This window comes from Pelophylax lessonae (genome assembly GCF_965119305.1).
Source record: "Pelophylax lessonae genome assembly, chromosome: 1".
Classification (NCBI taxonomy): Eukaryota; Metazoa; Chordata; class Amphibia; order Anura; family Ranidae; genus Pelophylax; species Pelophylax lessonae.
In genome coordinates, this window is record NC_138768.1 from 253999055 (window position 1) to 254014097 (window position 15043).

General features: G+C 44.6%; 1 protein-coding gene across 7 annotated transcripts in view; it reads left to right on the forward strand.

Moving 5' to 3' along the window:
• LOC309562087 (E1A-binding protein p400-like) overlaps positions 1-15043 on the forward strand; it is a 512144-nt gene that overhangs the window by 287136 nt on the left and 209965 nt on the right. For all 7 annotated transcript variants that reach the window (XM_082266206.1, XM_082266208.1, XM_082266207.1 and 4 more), the window contains one exon: positions 5512-5672. In XM_082266206.1, the coding sequence (XP_082122332.1) occupies positions 5512-5672 (161 nt within the window). The remainder of the gene's footprint in view (positions 1-5511; positions 5673-15043) is intronic.

Genomic DNA, 15043 nt, shown 5'->3' on the forward strand with positions numbered 1-15043 from the left:
TTAAGGGCACAGCTATGGGAGCTATAGAAAAAGAAATTAACTACCCAACAGGTGCCATCATCCAAATAATAACATTGAGGAAAAAATGAAAAATATATGATTGGAAAAACCAAACCAATATTTTTTTATCAATTGTGAGTCGCTTTGGTTCATTCTACCATGTGCCCCCGAAAGTCCATATTTTTTGTGAGGCTATGGGAGCTAGTTTTGCACCCTGTTACTCTAACCTCACCGTGGGTATTTGGGAGGAATTTAATATTTGGCAAAACAATCCCTTCTTACAACACATCATTTACTATGGGAGGTACATTGATGACGTGCTTGTCATCTGGGACAGTGACATAGACACCTTTCAGGCATTCGTCTCCCACTGTAATGCCAATGACCTGGGCTTGACTTTCACACATGTCATTGACCCGGTCTGCTTGGTGTTTTTGGATTTGGAGCTTACACATGCCGATGGCTCCAAAGTTTCTCTTAACCATTCCAAGCCGATGGCTGGCAACTCCTACTTACACTTTGGGAGTTTCCACCACCCCTCTTGGAAGAAAAACATCCCCAAGGGGTAGTTCCTGAGACTCTACAGGAACTGCACCCACAAGGAAGACTATGTTGCCCAGGCACAATTCATGCTGGCCAAGTTTCGTGAGAATGGTTATCCAGAGGATCTTTTATTATCAGCATACAATTCCTGTATGGATATGGACATGTCTCCAACTCACGATACTGAGAACAGCTCCCCCCAACGTCCTGTTGTCCCCAAGTCCAGGTTTGTTACTAGTTTCAATAATAACTTTAATAAGATCGCCCGCATTATTAAGAACCACTGGCCCATCCTTGTTCTGATCCTAGATTGGGGCCCCATCTACCTGCAGTCCCCCAGGTAGTCTATAGAAGGGCACGCACCCTTAAGAATTGCATTGCCCTAAGCAAACTCACCAAGCCCACACGTGAGAGGGTTATGGACATCAGGTCATATTTTGACAATAGGGTAGGTGCCTTTCAATGTAAAAAGAGGAATTGCCTGACCTGTCGTGTTCAATTCCCCATGGTCAAAGTTCCTTCTGTGACTCCTCTGGTAACTGCTTTTCTATTAAACAGTTTATCACATGTTCCACACAATTTGTCATATACGTCCTGCGTTGTCCGTGCAACCTATTGTACGTGGGCCTTACCATTCGCCATCTTCGTACACGGATTGGCGAACATCGCAGGGAGATTGCACAAGGGGTCTCCACCACTGATGGAAAGGTTCCCCATAGTTTCCCCCGCCACTTCTCCACCCACCACAATGGGAACCTACAGGACATGACAGTTTTTGCCACTGAATCCATACCCAAGGGTACTCTGACAGACAATGAGCGGTTTTCCCTGTTATGCAAGAGGGAAACCTTTTGGATATACAAACTCCATACGCTCTCTCCCTATGGGTTGAATGAAGATTTAGAAATACACTCTGTGATGTAGAGGCTAACCCTTTAGTCATCATTTTTTTGTTTTTTTTTATTTTTTGATACATGTACACTTTCATACACATTTCCCCGCACAATTCACACTCTAGTAGTGTGTTGTGTTCCTTCCTTTTTCTTTTTCTTGTCTTTCCATTTACATTTTCTACTAAGTTTTTAATGCGTTGTGTTCATTGTCAGAGACTGCAGGCATCATACAGGAGACAGTCAGAGACTGCAGGCATCATACAGCAGACAGTCAGAGACCTCACGCATCATACAGGAGACAGTCAGAGACTGCAGGCATCATACAGCAGACAGTCAGAGACTGCAGACATCATACAGGAGACAGAGACCTCAGTCATCATACAGGAGACAGTCAGAGACTGCAGGCATCATACAGGAGACAGTCAGAGACTGCAGGCATTTACAGGAGACAGCCAGAGTCTGCAGGCAAGTACTGTGGATGGTGTTGTTGCAGTCAGTGTAAATAGCTCTGGGGAAGTCTGTCCTCCCTATATCATGAATAGATATGTGTGACCTCTCCTCTGTGTGCAGCTATGGCAGGAACTCTGCTCACTTAGTGTCCCGGTCCAGATGGCAGGTCTCCTCAGACTCCCAGCCCTTCCGTTGTCAGTGGGAAGTACAGCACTAAAGGTGGAGGTGGAGCAGCTCAGGAGGAGAAAGTTACATCTTCCTCATGCCGGGGCCTCCATGCACCTGATTGGTTGCTGGGCTGCTAGATGGGCCCAGCAACCAATCTTTTTGACTGGCGGGACTTGGACATGCTGGGAGCTCTGCCACTGGTGCAAGCTTTTACCCGAAGACTACCAGACCGATTGTCACTGTGGCTGCCCGGGCCCCCTGCTGAGCTAAGGGCAGAGCCCGGTACAACAGGGCCAGTTGTACTGGCTTATCAGCGGCCCTGATCACTGGAGTGAGCTCTCAAACTGCCATGCATGCACCATCTGCTCTGTTGCAACATCGCTAAGCTCAGAGCTACTGCATCGAGGGAGAGAGAGCTCATGTGAGGGGTTTTGAATCAGAGAAAGAGCATGATTCTATGATGGTGGTGGTGAGCAGTAATGCTTGGGAGTGCTAGCAACATTCTAGCATAAAGGCAGTGGGGGTTCAATCTCTGTGAGTTTTTTAGCTAGGCTTTGGGAGGTACATAAATTTAAAGGAGAAGTACAGCCAACCAATCAGCTTCCAGGTTTTTTTGTCAAAGCTTAAAGGAGAAGTACAGCCAAAGATTGTTTGGCTGTACTTCTCCTGTGGATTACAGGAGTGCAGTTCATTCTGCGCTCCTGTGACCCATTTTCATCAGACAGCAGGCTGAAGCTGTCGGCTGACGTCACAGAGCCGGTCCAGGCTTGGGCAATATTGCAACAATGGAGTCGAGATCCACCCACATGCCTGGACTGGCACCCAGCTCAGCCTCTCAGAAAGCAGGGGGTTAGAACAGAGAGCATCTGACTTACAGCCAGGTGTTCGATCGCTCAGTTCACAGTGTTTGAGGTGCCGAAGTAAAGATGCAGCATCGGACTGTTAGCTGCATCCACTTAAATCAGTATAATTCTAAAAAGAAGAAAACAATGCATTTCTTTTAACTAAACCTATAGCAAGGGCATGATTGTTCAAATCTTCAGAGTTTGTTTTTTATCTACAGGAGCCCTTTACCTGCACAGCTGTTTTTTGGCAAAGGGGAACTAACCCTTTAAAAGTGATATGCCAGTTAAAATAGCAATTCACATTGATTCCTTTTCCCAGAAGAAAGAGAACTTTTAAGCTAAACAGTTGGGAGTATTTAGGCCATTGTTTCTTAACTCTGGTCCTCAGGGCACGCTAACAGGCCAGATTTTAAGTATTGCCTTAGGGAGATGCAGACTAGAATACTGCAATCACTGAGCAGCAAATAATATCACCTGTGATGTATTTCAGTTTTCTTGTAAACCTGGCCTGTTAGTGTGCTCTGAGGACCGGAGTTGAGAAACACTGATTTAGACCATTTAAACTAAGAATACAGATGTAATTGCATTTGCTATAATTGCCCATTAAGGACCTTCACAAATGGGCATCATATTGTGAAACTCGGTATGTGTTTGTAATACCCAGTGATACATGAAGAATGTCTTAATGCATATGAGCAATCAGCGAATGTCTAGATTCTGTGCATGTTGTCCCATGCTGAAATTTAGCTAACAGCATTTATTGATATTGATTCTGCAGTTCTCCTTCTACTTGGTGCCTTTTCTAAATGGTCCGATTTGCTTACGGCAGCTAGACAGAGATAGGTGAATTAATAAAAAGTGTCAGTTTTTCTTTCAACTGGTGCCCATTGCCCATAACAACCAGTCAGCTTCTGGTTTTCATTTTTCCCACACAGTTTAGAAAATAAAAATGTATATGCTGAATTAGCTGCACTGCTTTTGATACAAAATTTGGCTCAGACTCTTTTTATTCTCCTGAATGAGTCTAAAATGGTGGCTCTCAACTCCTGTCCTCGGGACCCACTAACAGACCATATTTTAAGTATTACCTTGGGAATATGCAGACTAGAATACTGCAATCACTGAGCAGCAAAATATATCACCTGTGATGTATTTCAGTTATCTTGCAAACCTTGCCTGTTAGTGGGTCCTGAAGACAGGAGTTGAGAACCACTGGTCTAAAACATACTATATATGAGCCAGTTATGTAGGTTCCCAACGTTGATTTCACCTTCTGCAAATGTTTGTTCCCCGTTTGTCATTCTGAGAATTTTCTTCAATGCTTTCTTAGTCACTGACTTGAAACAAGCCTAGAGCGCAAGATTCCAACACTTTTATGGCACCCATTTACAGCATTCTTGTTCGAAGTCTGTGCGAACGTATTATTATACAGGATTTATATAGCACCAATAGTTTGCACAGCGCTTTACAATATAACGAGGGACAGTACAATTACAACACAGTTCAATACAGAAGGAATAGTAGGGCCCTACTCGTGAAGTTTACAATCTAAAGAGAGTGGGAGGTGGTACAAATGTTAATAGCTGCAGGGGGTAATCTGATGAAGTTGACTCAAGTGATCCGTTTTTAAGGATCACCTAAAAGCAGACAGGGTAGGAGCTGACCGGACATACTGGGGTAGAGAATTCCAGAGGGAAAGAGAGGTTCTGGAAAAGTCCTGGAGGCAAGCATGGTAGGAGAGAGCAAGATTTCTTGGGAGGACCGGAGAGGAGAATTTGGGCGATATCTGCAGATGAGATTGGTGATGTAGCAGGGGGCAGTGTTGTAGATGACTTTGTATGTTGTGATTGATATTTAAAATTTTATATGTTGGACTAGTGGAAGCCAGTGGAGAGATTGGCAGAGAGGGGCAGCAGTCACAGATCAGTTAGTAAGGTGTATAAGTCTAGCAGCAGCATTCATAATAGACTGAAGGAGGGATAGTCTGTGTAATGGTAGACCAGTGAGGAGGGAATTGCAGTACCCAAGGTGGGATAAAACCAAGGAGTGAATTAATTGTTTTGTGTCATTAGGAAGGGGCGAATTCTGGAAATGTTGTGGAGGTTAAGGAGGCAAGATTTAGCCAGTGGTTGTATGTGGGGCCCGAAGGAGAGGTCAGAGTCGAGTCTAGGATTACACCTAGCTTTCCGGCATGAGCGGAGAGACCAATGGTTGTGCTGTTGATCTCAATGGTAAAGCCATACAGAGGGATCGGGAAGGATGAAATATCACTTGTTCGAAGTCTGTGCGAAAGTATTTAAGCAATACACATCCCACATCCAGGCAATTAACATCTTCAGAATGAGGACAGCAATGAAAGCCCATTCATTTACTTAGGACGCATGTACTTTACCAGGTTCAGTCTACCAACACTAAAAACAGTGTATCATAGAAATGAGCACCAGAGTATACAAAATCCTGTGACATCACCTGACTTCCATAGAATGAGAAAATATACCTTATTTTTGTAAATAGTTAATATGTGTCGGTATTAGTTAGAGTTGTAATAGAGATTAGAGTGATAAGAATTGTATACAATTACTGTATAAAAATGTTTTTGATCAATACTATAGGTTGTTTCAGCCAGTCCCTTATGGTCAGAAGCCAGAGGGGAGAACTGTTACTTTCTCCAATACTCCAGCATCTCGCTTGGTAACTGCAACTACAACCACAGTGACCCAGCAAGGCCAGGCTCGAGGACGTTCTCCAGTCACCACAACATCTGCAAATCAGGGTAAGCAGTTGCTCAAGCTTTTAGTTTCCATGGAAGATTCCAATCATGGTCCTGGGGTCCTTAAGCTGGCCATACATTGATCAAACTTCAGCCGGTTCAGCAGGACCAGCTGAATTTAATCCATGTAAGGCCCTTGTGGTTGAACAGAAGTCAATCGACTTCTGTTCAACTGCCCTGTCGGATTTTCCCCACTCAAGCAGTGTGGCAGGCTATAGGCTGCAATGCTGATCAGTGTATTGTGATGACGGGGAAGTCTTGCTGTCAGAATACAATGATCCCGCGGGGAGGATTTACCCATCCACATCGAATGGGTGGATGGAGGAATGGGGTCAGTTTTTTTTTTTTGTTCAAACTGCTGGTTAACCAAAAAAACTGACTCATCTATGGGCAGCTTTAGTTTGGTTTCCATCTTCTCTTTAAAGTGATATTAAACCAAAAAGCAAAAATTCAATATATTGCATCTTTCCAAGTATTAGATGTGGTGGCTGCATTTGTTTTCTTTTTTAGGCTTTCTTTGTTTTATTTTCACCTGATGATCTAACCAGTAAGTCTGTTTTTCAACAGAACAAGCTGTCCTGCAGATGTAGTGGTTAGAAGGCTGAGGCAAGCCATTTACTACTGACAAAAGTGCTTCCTGTGATCATCCTTTGTTTATTTATGCAAAACCTTTATCCCAAAAGGAACAAAACTCTTTTCTATAACTACTTAAAAAGTGTAATCTGGAGTTTGACTTTGTTAGTGTATCTAAATCTGCTAGTGCATGTAACACTGCCCTCCCCCCAGACTGACAGTGTTGCTATCCAAAGGTATGCTCCTTCATCCAGAATTTAGGCACTCTAATACAGGAAGTGTCTTCCTCGCCAGATCACCAGGTGAAAACAAAGGGAAAAACTCCATAAAAAAATAAAGCTAATGAGGCCACCACATCTAAGGATTGGCAAGCTGCAATGCTTTTTTGGGTTTAATGCTGCTTTAAAATCTCTTTCTCTCATGTTCTCATAATGCACCTAGGTAGTACACATTACACAAGCAAGGCCACATGTCATATCATTTAGAACAGTGTTACAGGGCTGTTCCTATACCTGCAGATTATTTTAACTGCCTAGTATCATTTAATAGGTAAAAATGTTTTATGTATAAATCACATTTTCTCTGTCGCTCATTGACAGACGTAGTCCTCGTTGATTAATAACAACTCGGGTTATACTGCCCTCTACAGGAGTAGGACTAGACAGGAAAGAAAACGTTCTGGCCACACCCTAGGGTCAGTCCCAGAGGGTATATCCTCTCACTTCCTGCTACAGCAAATCAGTTTTTTCTGTCTAGTTAGGAGTAAGGACCTAGATGCCTTGCTAGGATCTTCGGTCCTGGCAGGATTTTTTTCTTAGAAAGATTTTTTAGACAGCTTTTTTCTCCAGTGTTCCTGTGAGATCTTCAAGCAAGAAAGCTGGAACTGGGCGACGGGCTGGATGTTGAGATCCAGTGGTCACCCCAGTTCAGCCTACGAGCGCGTGCAGGCCATAGCTCCGCGCTGGGTCGGCCGCGACATAGTCCAACTGGACGGGGACTGTCCCTGCGAGTTAAACGTCTCGCTTAAACGCCAATGACCATGAGTCACGGCGTCCGTATTGGTCGACAGCCCTCCCACCCCGGTGGAGAGGGGTTCTGTCAGGAGTTGGCGCCCGCCTGGTTCCGGTATAGAAACCAGGAGGCTTGGTTTGGGAGCTGACAATCTAATGTCATTTCAAAACTGTAAAGATGACTGAAGTCAGTGGCAGTACTAGAATATTACTGTGGTAGCATAAAGTATCCTACCTGTCAGAGGTGTTCACAGGGCGATGTCTATGCATGTATAACTGCAGTCCAGATCGCATTCCTCCAGCAAGGGTAGGCTGCCTTCTGACGGCCCACGGACCGCATGTGGCCCGCCAGGGTCCGGTACCGCCAGCCAGGCTGATCACCATCCAGGGTGAAGTTTGGGGGGCCGATGCACTCCCGCAGGCCGCTAGGCCGAATACAGCATCCTGCAGGCCGCTGCTAAGCCGCCGCTATCCTAATAGGCCGCCGCCATTGTCTTGCAGAGCACACGAGGCCGCCATATTGGCGTAGCCTCGTGTCTCCAGCATGGGGGCGGCCATGTTTGAGGTGACCAAACACCTCGTGGAGCCAGGGGGAGGCGCTGGAAGGCGTGTTAAGGGGCGGAGCCGCCTCCTTTACCCAGGAAAAAGGGCCAAAGACTTCCTGTCTGTAACAGGACAGCACTGAGCAAGCTGATGAAAACTTCTGTGCATCAGGGATGAGCCTTGGGGTCTCTCTCTCTCTCTGTGGGGTCCAAAAAGGCAGGTAACACTGAGGGGCGCTGTTGCGACTGGGGGATACAAAAAAAGGAAAAAAAAAAAAAAAAAGTTTTTTACTTTGTCATTTTTTGTCGCTGGCAAATGTCTTGTATAATCATTGACCCTGCCGCATAGGTATCCCCACCTGATCCCCTCAAGGTGGCCACAGGACCCTCCAGTACCCCACTTGTTTTTAATGCATTATCGGCAGTTTTGGAGTCTTTGGTATCCCGGGTGGAGGTGGCCTGTCAGGGACGGGGGTCAAGAACCGACCCCCGCCTACCCCTATTTTTTATCTGATACTTCAGATACGGATTCGGAGCTGGTATATGCAGCTGCAGGTCCCTCTTATGGGGCTGTTGTCTCAGGTAATGTCTCCTCAGCAGTGAGGAGAACGTTTCTGCCTCCGCCATAGCACAAGAGTGGTGGATGCACTAGTTGTGTCCGTCCGGGAAACCTTTAGTCTTGAGGTTACACCGGCAGAGGTAGCTGAGACTGAAATTCTTTTTTGGTACTTGTTAGCCTACCAAAAGGGCGAAGGATTTTCCTTTACCCAAATGGGGTCGTTTTGAAACGAACCCCTGTTATTTCCTAACGCATGGCTAGGCGCTATCCGTTTGAGGAATCCCTCTTTAAAGGATAGACGGTACCACCTGCTGTCTTGCCACAGACTGTTAGGATAAAGAGGATCTCGTAAACAACGAGGACCTTTCCTTTCTGTTCATAAAGAGTTTGTTCGTTCCGCGAGGGCGGGCGATAAGGCGAAACCCTCCAAAGCCCCTTCAGAGGGTTTTTCAAAGGGCGCTGGTCGGCTAAACAAAAAGTCCGGCTCAGCCAAGCCTGAAGAATACAGCCTGATGCGCCCCTACCCATCTCTGGGGTGGGGGGATGTCTTCACCGGTTTCCGGATCCATGGCTAGCCAGAACCCCGGACTAAAGGGTTCGCGAGGTCATACGGTCAGGATACAGGATCGAGTTTCGATCACTTCCACCGGTACGATTCTTCCCTTCTAACATTGAACGGTTTCAGGGGTTCTATTCGAACCTGTTCACAATGCCCAGGAAAGAGGGCAAGGTGCGTCCAATTCTGGACTTGGGGAAAGATGGAGTCCATCCGAACAGTGGTGGCCTCCCTGCATCAGGGGGAGTTCCTGGCGTCCATAGACATTTAGGATGCCTATCCTTATATCCCCATCATCGCAGGACATCAGCGTTTTCTTTGCTTTCCCAAAGATCATCCCTGGTTCCCACCAGGAGACTGAACTATCTGGGCCTAATGTTGGATACATCCTGGGCAAGAAAGTTTCTCCTTGCGGAGAAACTCCAGAAGGTTCAGTCAACGATTCGGATGTTGCTGTCCGTCAATTGGCTGGGACTGATGGTGGCCTTCTTAGAGGCAGTACCGTATACCCAGTCTCATACCCGAATTCTCCTGAAGGAGATTTTTTTCTAATGGAATCAGAATTCCGATTTCCTGGACAATCGGATCCGGTTGAGCGAGCGGACCAGGAAGTCTCCGATGCTCAACCAGGGGAAATCATTCCTTCCGATAGCATCCAGGTTACCAATAGGGTATCGGAACTGAGAGCGATCAGATTTTGTCTGATTTACTGGACCGAGCAGCTCTAGAGCAGCCCGATTCGGATCCAATCGCACTATGCCACGGTCGTGACTTATGTCAGGAAAGGGGCACTTAGAGTGTCCTGGTGGCCATCGAAACGACTAGCATCTTTCATTGGACGGAACGGTTTGTTCCGGATCTCCCCGCAGTGTTCACTCCGGGGGTGGGAAATCGGCAGGCAGATTATTTCAGCCATCAGATTCTGGATCAAGGGGTATGACCTCTTCATCCAGAGGTTTTTTACTAGCTGTCCCTTCATTGGGGCACCCCGGATGTGGATCTGTTGGCACCTTGGCTCAAGAGGAAGGTGCGGAGGTTTGTAGCTCGCATCCGCGATCCTCTAGCGGACGCAGCAGAAACGCTGATCGCCCCGTGAGAGCAGGATCAGCTACGGCATGCCTTCCATCCTCTCAAGTTACTGCGGGAACTTCTTCGCAGGATAGAGGTGGAGGGAATTCCAGTTATTCTGGAAATTCCGGACTGACCTCGTCGAGCCTGGTACGCCGACTTGGTGAGGCTAGTCGCGGACGCTTCTTGGAGACTTCCTCTCAGGGAGGATTTGCGGTCTCAGGGACCGATCTTCCATCTTGCTTTACAATCGCTGGCTTAATGGCCTGGCCATTGAGACCCAGGTACTGAAGGACAAGGGAGTGTCAGCTTCAGTTATTCCTACCTCTAGTTAAAGCAAGGAAAGCGACTTCCAGCACATGGAAGTCTTATATGGCGTGGTGTGAATCTTTTGGATTTCCCCCACATACCTATTCGGTGACCCGAATCTTGGTCTGTCTGCAACAAGGGGTTGAGCAGAAACTGTCCTTGAGCACTATCAAGGGTCAGGTTTCAGCGTTAGCAATCTTCTTTCAGAAACCTTTGGCTAATCATTCCTTGGTGCGGAATTTCATCCAGGGGGTGCGACATCTGGCTCCGCCAGTGCGCGCACCCTTACCGCCTGGGATCTTAATTTAGTGTGGTCGGTTCTTCAGAAACTTCTCTTTGGAGATATTAGAGAGATTCCCTTGCTTACATTATCCCAGAAGGTGGCCTTCTTGGTGGCCATTACTTCTGCACGCAGGGTGTCAGAACTGGCCGCATTATCTTGACGTTCCCCATATCTGGTGGTTCATAGGGATAAGGTGGTTCTTCTTCCAAATCCATCCTTCCTTCCTAAGTGGTTTTCAGAGTTTTCATCTGAATAAAAGTATTGTGTTACCTTCCCCGTGTCCGAAGACTAGCCATACTTGGGAGTTTGCATTACACTCCTTGGATGGGGTTCAGAAGGATACACTTGACTACTACGAACTTGTTTTCGTAAGACGGACTCACTTTTTGTGATCACGGATAGCCCTAGAAGGGGGTTGCCTGTGTCTGCCGCGACTATATCTAGATGGACCAGTCAAACGGTGGTACAGGCTTATTCTATTAAGGGTCGGAATCCTCCGTTCCCTGTTAAGGCGCACTCTACTCGGGCGCCTAGTGTCTTCTGGGTCTTCCGCCATCAGGCGTCAGCGATCCAGGTTTTCAAGGCGATGACTTGATCGTCGGTTCATACCTTTACAACATTTTATAAAGTTGATGTGATGGCATCGTCAGATGCCTCTTTTGGCCACAAGGTTCTGCAGGCCGCAATCTGAGGAGACTGTTGGTCTACCTCAAGGGTTTGTTGGGTGTTTCACTTAGTTCTCATCTTTTTGCTCGATGAGTCCTTGATGCTTCTGGTTGGCTCCGGTTGGGCCTTCTGGATTTTGATTTCTGTTATCCCACCCCTCATTTGTGGTACTGCTTTGGGACGTCCTGAGTTGTTATTAATCAACGAGGACTACGTCTGTCAATGAGCGACAGAGAAAAATGGATTTTTGTAAAATCTTACCGTAAAATCCTTTTCTCTTAAGCTCATTGACAGACGTAGTACCTGCCCCTCTGTTTTTGAGTTGGGTTGGGTTAAATTCTCTAAACACTGCTTTGTGACATAACTGATTTGCTGTAGCAGGAAGTGAGAGGATATACCCTCTGGGACTGCCCCTAGGGTGTGGCCAGAACGTTTTCTTTCCTGTCTAGTTCTACTCCTGTAGAGGGCAGTATAACCCGAGTTGTTATTAATCAACGAGGACTACGTCTGTCAATGAGCTTAAGAGAAAAGGATTTTACGGTAAGATTTTACAAAAATCCATTTTTTTTTAAAAATTATTTCTAGGAACTTAAATTTTATAAAGCAGTACATATATTAATAGGATAAACTAAGCGGTAGCTTGCAACTTTTTGTCCCTTGAACCTTATAATATGCATTTTTTACAGTCTTGGCTTTACAAAAAATGGGTAATGTGCACCCGTGAAAAAGGACTTTTAGATCACCCTGGCTTTTCTCTAGGGAGAGGGTGGACACACTGTTACTGGTCCAAAGCTGAGAAATAATTCTATGGATGTAGGTGGTGTGAGGGGAAGAGTTACTGCTCTAACTAACTTCTTGTAGGTATACATTTTAGCTTTAGCTACTGAGTTGAAAATTAGATTAACGCTTCCGTTTCTTGGTAAAGCTTGAAATACAAAATACTAATATGCAATGTTACTTATTTACTTTATAGTAAATGTAATGGTTTCTGTTTCAAGCTCTTGGTTCAGTATATTTCTGCATATTTAAGACAAACCAAATAAATTATGATTTTAGTCATCCTTATTTTATATTATTAGAGTGATTTATATATGTATTTTTCAATTTATTGTGAATATTTTTACTACCTTTTTATCTCTTTGCCAATAATTTTTGTTTCTTGAAAAAATAATCTGTATGTAGTTGAAATAGATAGCAGTATTTTAGCCATGTTAACCAATGATCTCTCATGTATATTGCTTATATACAGCACATTATATGCCATTTGGCATTTTCTTTGTTCCATGCTGTATGATAATAAGTATAGTAATATTTTCCCCATATTACATTTTAGCCAATAACAATTATTTTCTCTGTGATTATCAATATCCCTCTTCATACGATTATGTATAGAAGCTTACTTAAAGCTGAAGTTTAACTATAAAACATTTTTTTCTATACAGCTTTAGTAACATTACTTACCTGTAATAAATTGTGTCCCACAATGTGCAGATTGCTGGATTCAGTAGAAATCTTCACTGCAAAGCTGCCCTGTCCTCTTCCTGCTGCTAAACCTCAGTGGGGGTTAACAGCTTCAGGGCTCCGGGGTCAATTGCACTAAGGATGATCTGATGGAGACATGCCCCCTCCATGCCCCAGTCTGATCAGTCACAGGATTCTCTCCCCCATTCACAGATTCTGTATCAGGCAGTGTAATCAATGGAAGAACTTTTCTGCAGTAAAGATTTCTGCAGGATCCAGCAGCCTGCACATTGTAGGATATACTTTATTCCAGGTAAGCAGTGTAACTAGAGCTGTAGAAAAAAAAATGTTTATTTAAACTTCAGATTTAATGTTGAAAACCAGTCAAAAAATAAAAATAAAAATAAAAAAGGGGAGGGGGGTCTGTCTCTGAAACACCTTGCCTTTGTAAGTGCAAGAAAAAGCACACAGGCAGGTACTAGAGGGCTGCATTGGGTTTGGGCTCCCACGGGACCCAACGCAAATCTCGCGGGAGAGGACGGTTTTACCTTTGCTGTGGGCGGTCACAACATTTTGCGGGAGACCCACGGGGAACGGTGCAATTTGGTGTACTGTATTTTCCGGCATATAAGATGACTTTTTATAATAAAAAGATAACCTTTTTTATTATAAAAAAGATACCCTTGGCGTCTTACGCCAGGTACTGTAGCTTCAGCTAGTTACAGAACATCCTTATTAAATATTTTAGCCCACTGGATGTGTATACAGTACCTTTGACAACTTACAGAACATCCCTGTGCTGTAATACTCTATGTACCGTGCTGAGCCAATCAGGGCAAGCAGTGTATTCTATTAATGCATACAAAGCCTGCTCGGATTGGCTGAGGCGGGCTTATACAACCTTTGCCAATCCGAGCAGGCTTTGTATGCATTAATAGAATACACCACTTGCCATGATTGGCTCAGCGTGGTACATAGAGTATTACTGCATAGGGACATTCTGTAAGTTGCTAAAGCTTACTGTATACACATCCAGCGGGCTAAAATATTAATAATACAGGTGTTCTGTATGTAGCAGAAGCTACAGTACATATTAGGGCACATCCAGCGGGCTAAAATATTTAATAGGGACGTGATGGAGTTGCGATAAATGTACAAAAGTATACAAACATTGCGGGTGCGGGCGGGAGTGGACACAAACATCGCGGGTGTGGGCAGGAGTGAAACACAAACATTGCGGGTGTGGGCGGTCCTGGTCATACATTTAGCTGGTGTGGGTTTAATAAAAAAGTCCCACGCAGAGCTCTAGCGCGTACTTGAGGTCTGACCACTGATAAAGCAGATATCTGGCGTATACCATACAGAGTGATACAGACGTGTCACATTTTTCCTCAGTCTGTTAGCTACCAAACAAAGAGCTGGGGGGCACACCCTGAACAGCTATGAACCAAGCAACATGCATATTTAAAGAGAATAGCGCACACATGCAAAAGAAATGACTATCAAATATAAAGGCAATCAATAAATAAAAATGGGGATTTGGTCCCACCATATGGCCATATCGTGCTCAAGCCTACCCCTACGTCAAAGTACCCCATTGTCAGTGGGTCCTACACTATCCATAAAAAGAAGGATGAATCCAGCCTCTCTAAACCAGCTACCACAGTGTGAAGGATTCTAGTGCCAGCTGCAGAACAACTGGCCCCTCTTACCACTTTGCTCAGTGATGGAGGCTATGACAAAGTGATTTAGGTTTATCAATTATGAGTGAAATATTTAATTTTTGTAGACAAATAAAGATTGTGATTTATTCCTCCATGTCAGTGAACTCTTTTTAGATTATTCGTGTTTCACTTAGAAGCTCTCCTTGTACTATTGATGGAGAGCTTCAATACTTATTGTTCATGAAGAACTTTATTAACTGAAATATACTCTCTGGAAATAATTAATGAGTAACTTAATTTGATGTGTTGCATGTAAAAAAATGCAAGTTCAAATGGAAGGTTTTTTTCAGTGTCTATCAAAGGGAGACATAGTGAGCTCTTGTTTCGAACAGCATGCAGAAAGTGTTGATTCACACATTTGCACAAATCCCACTTGTTGCGGGTGAATAGGGTAAGAAATATGGGACTGAATTCTATTGGTACTAACTTTGGTGTATATTTTGAGATCTATTTTGATGAGCAAAATGGGATAAAACATGAGCTGGTTCTTTACTTTCATTGGCTGTAATGGTAATGAGCCTTTTTAGAGAACAAATGTGTATGTTTCCAAGGATAAAAATCGTATTTTCTCTATCGTTCATCGACAGGCGCATCTCTATCTTCTTTAGACCATTGGGTTATGC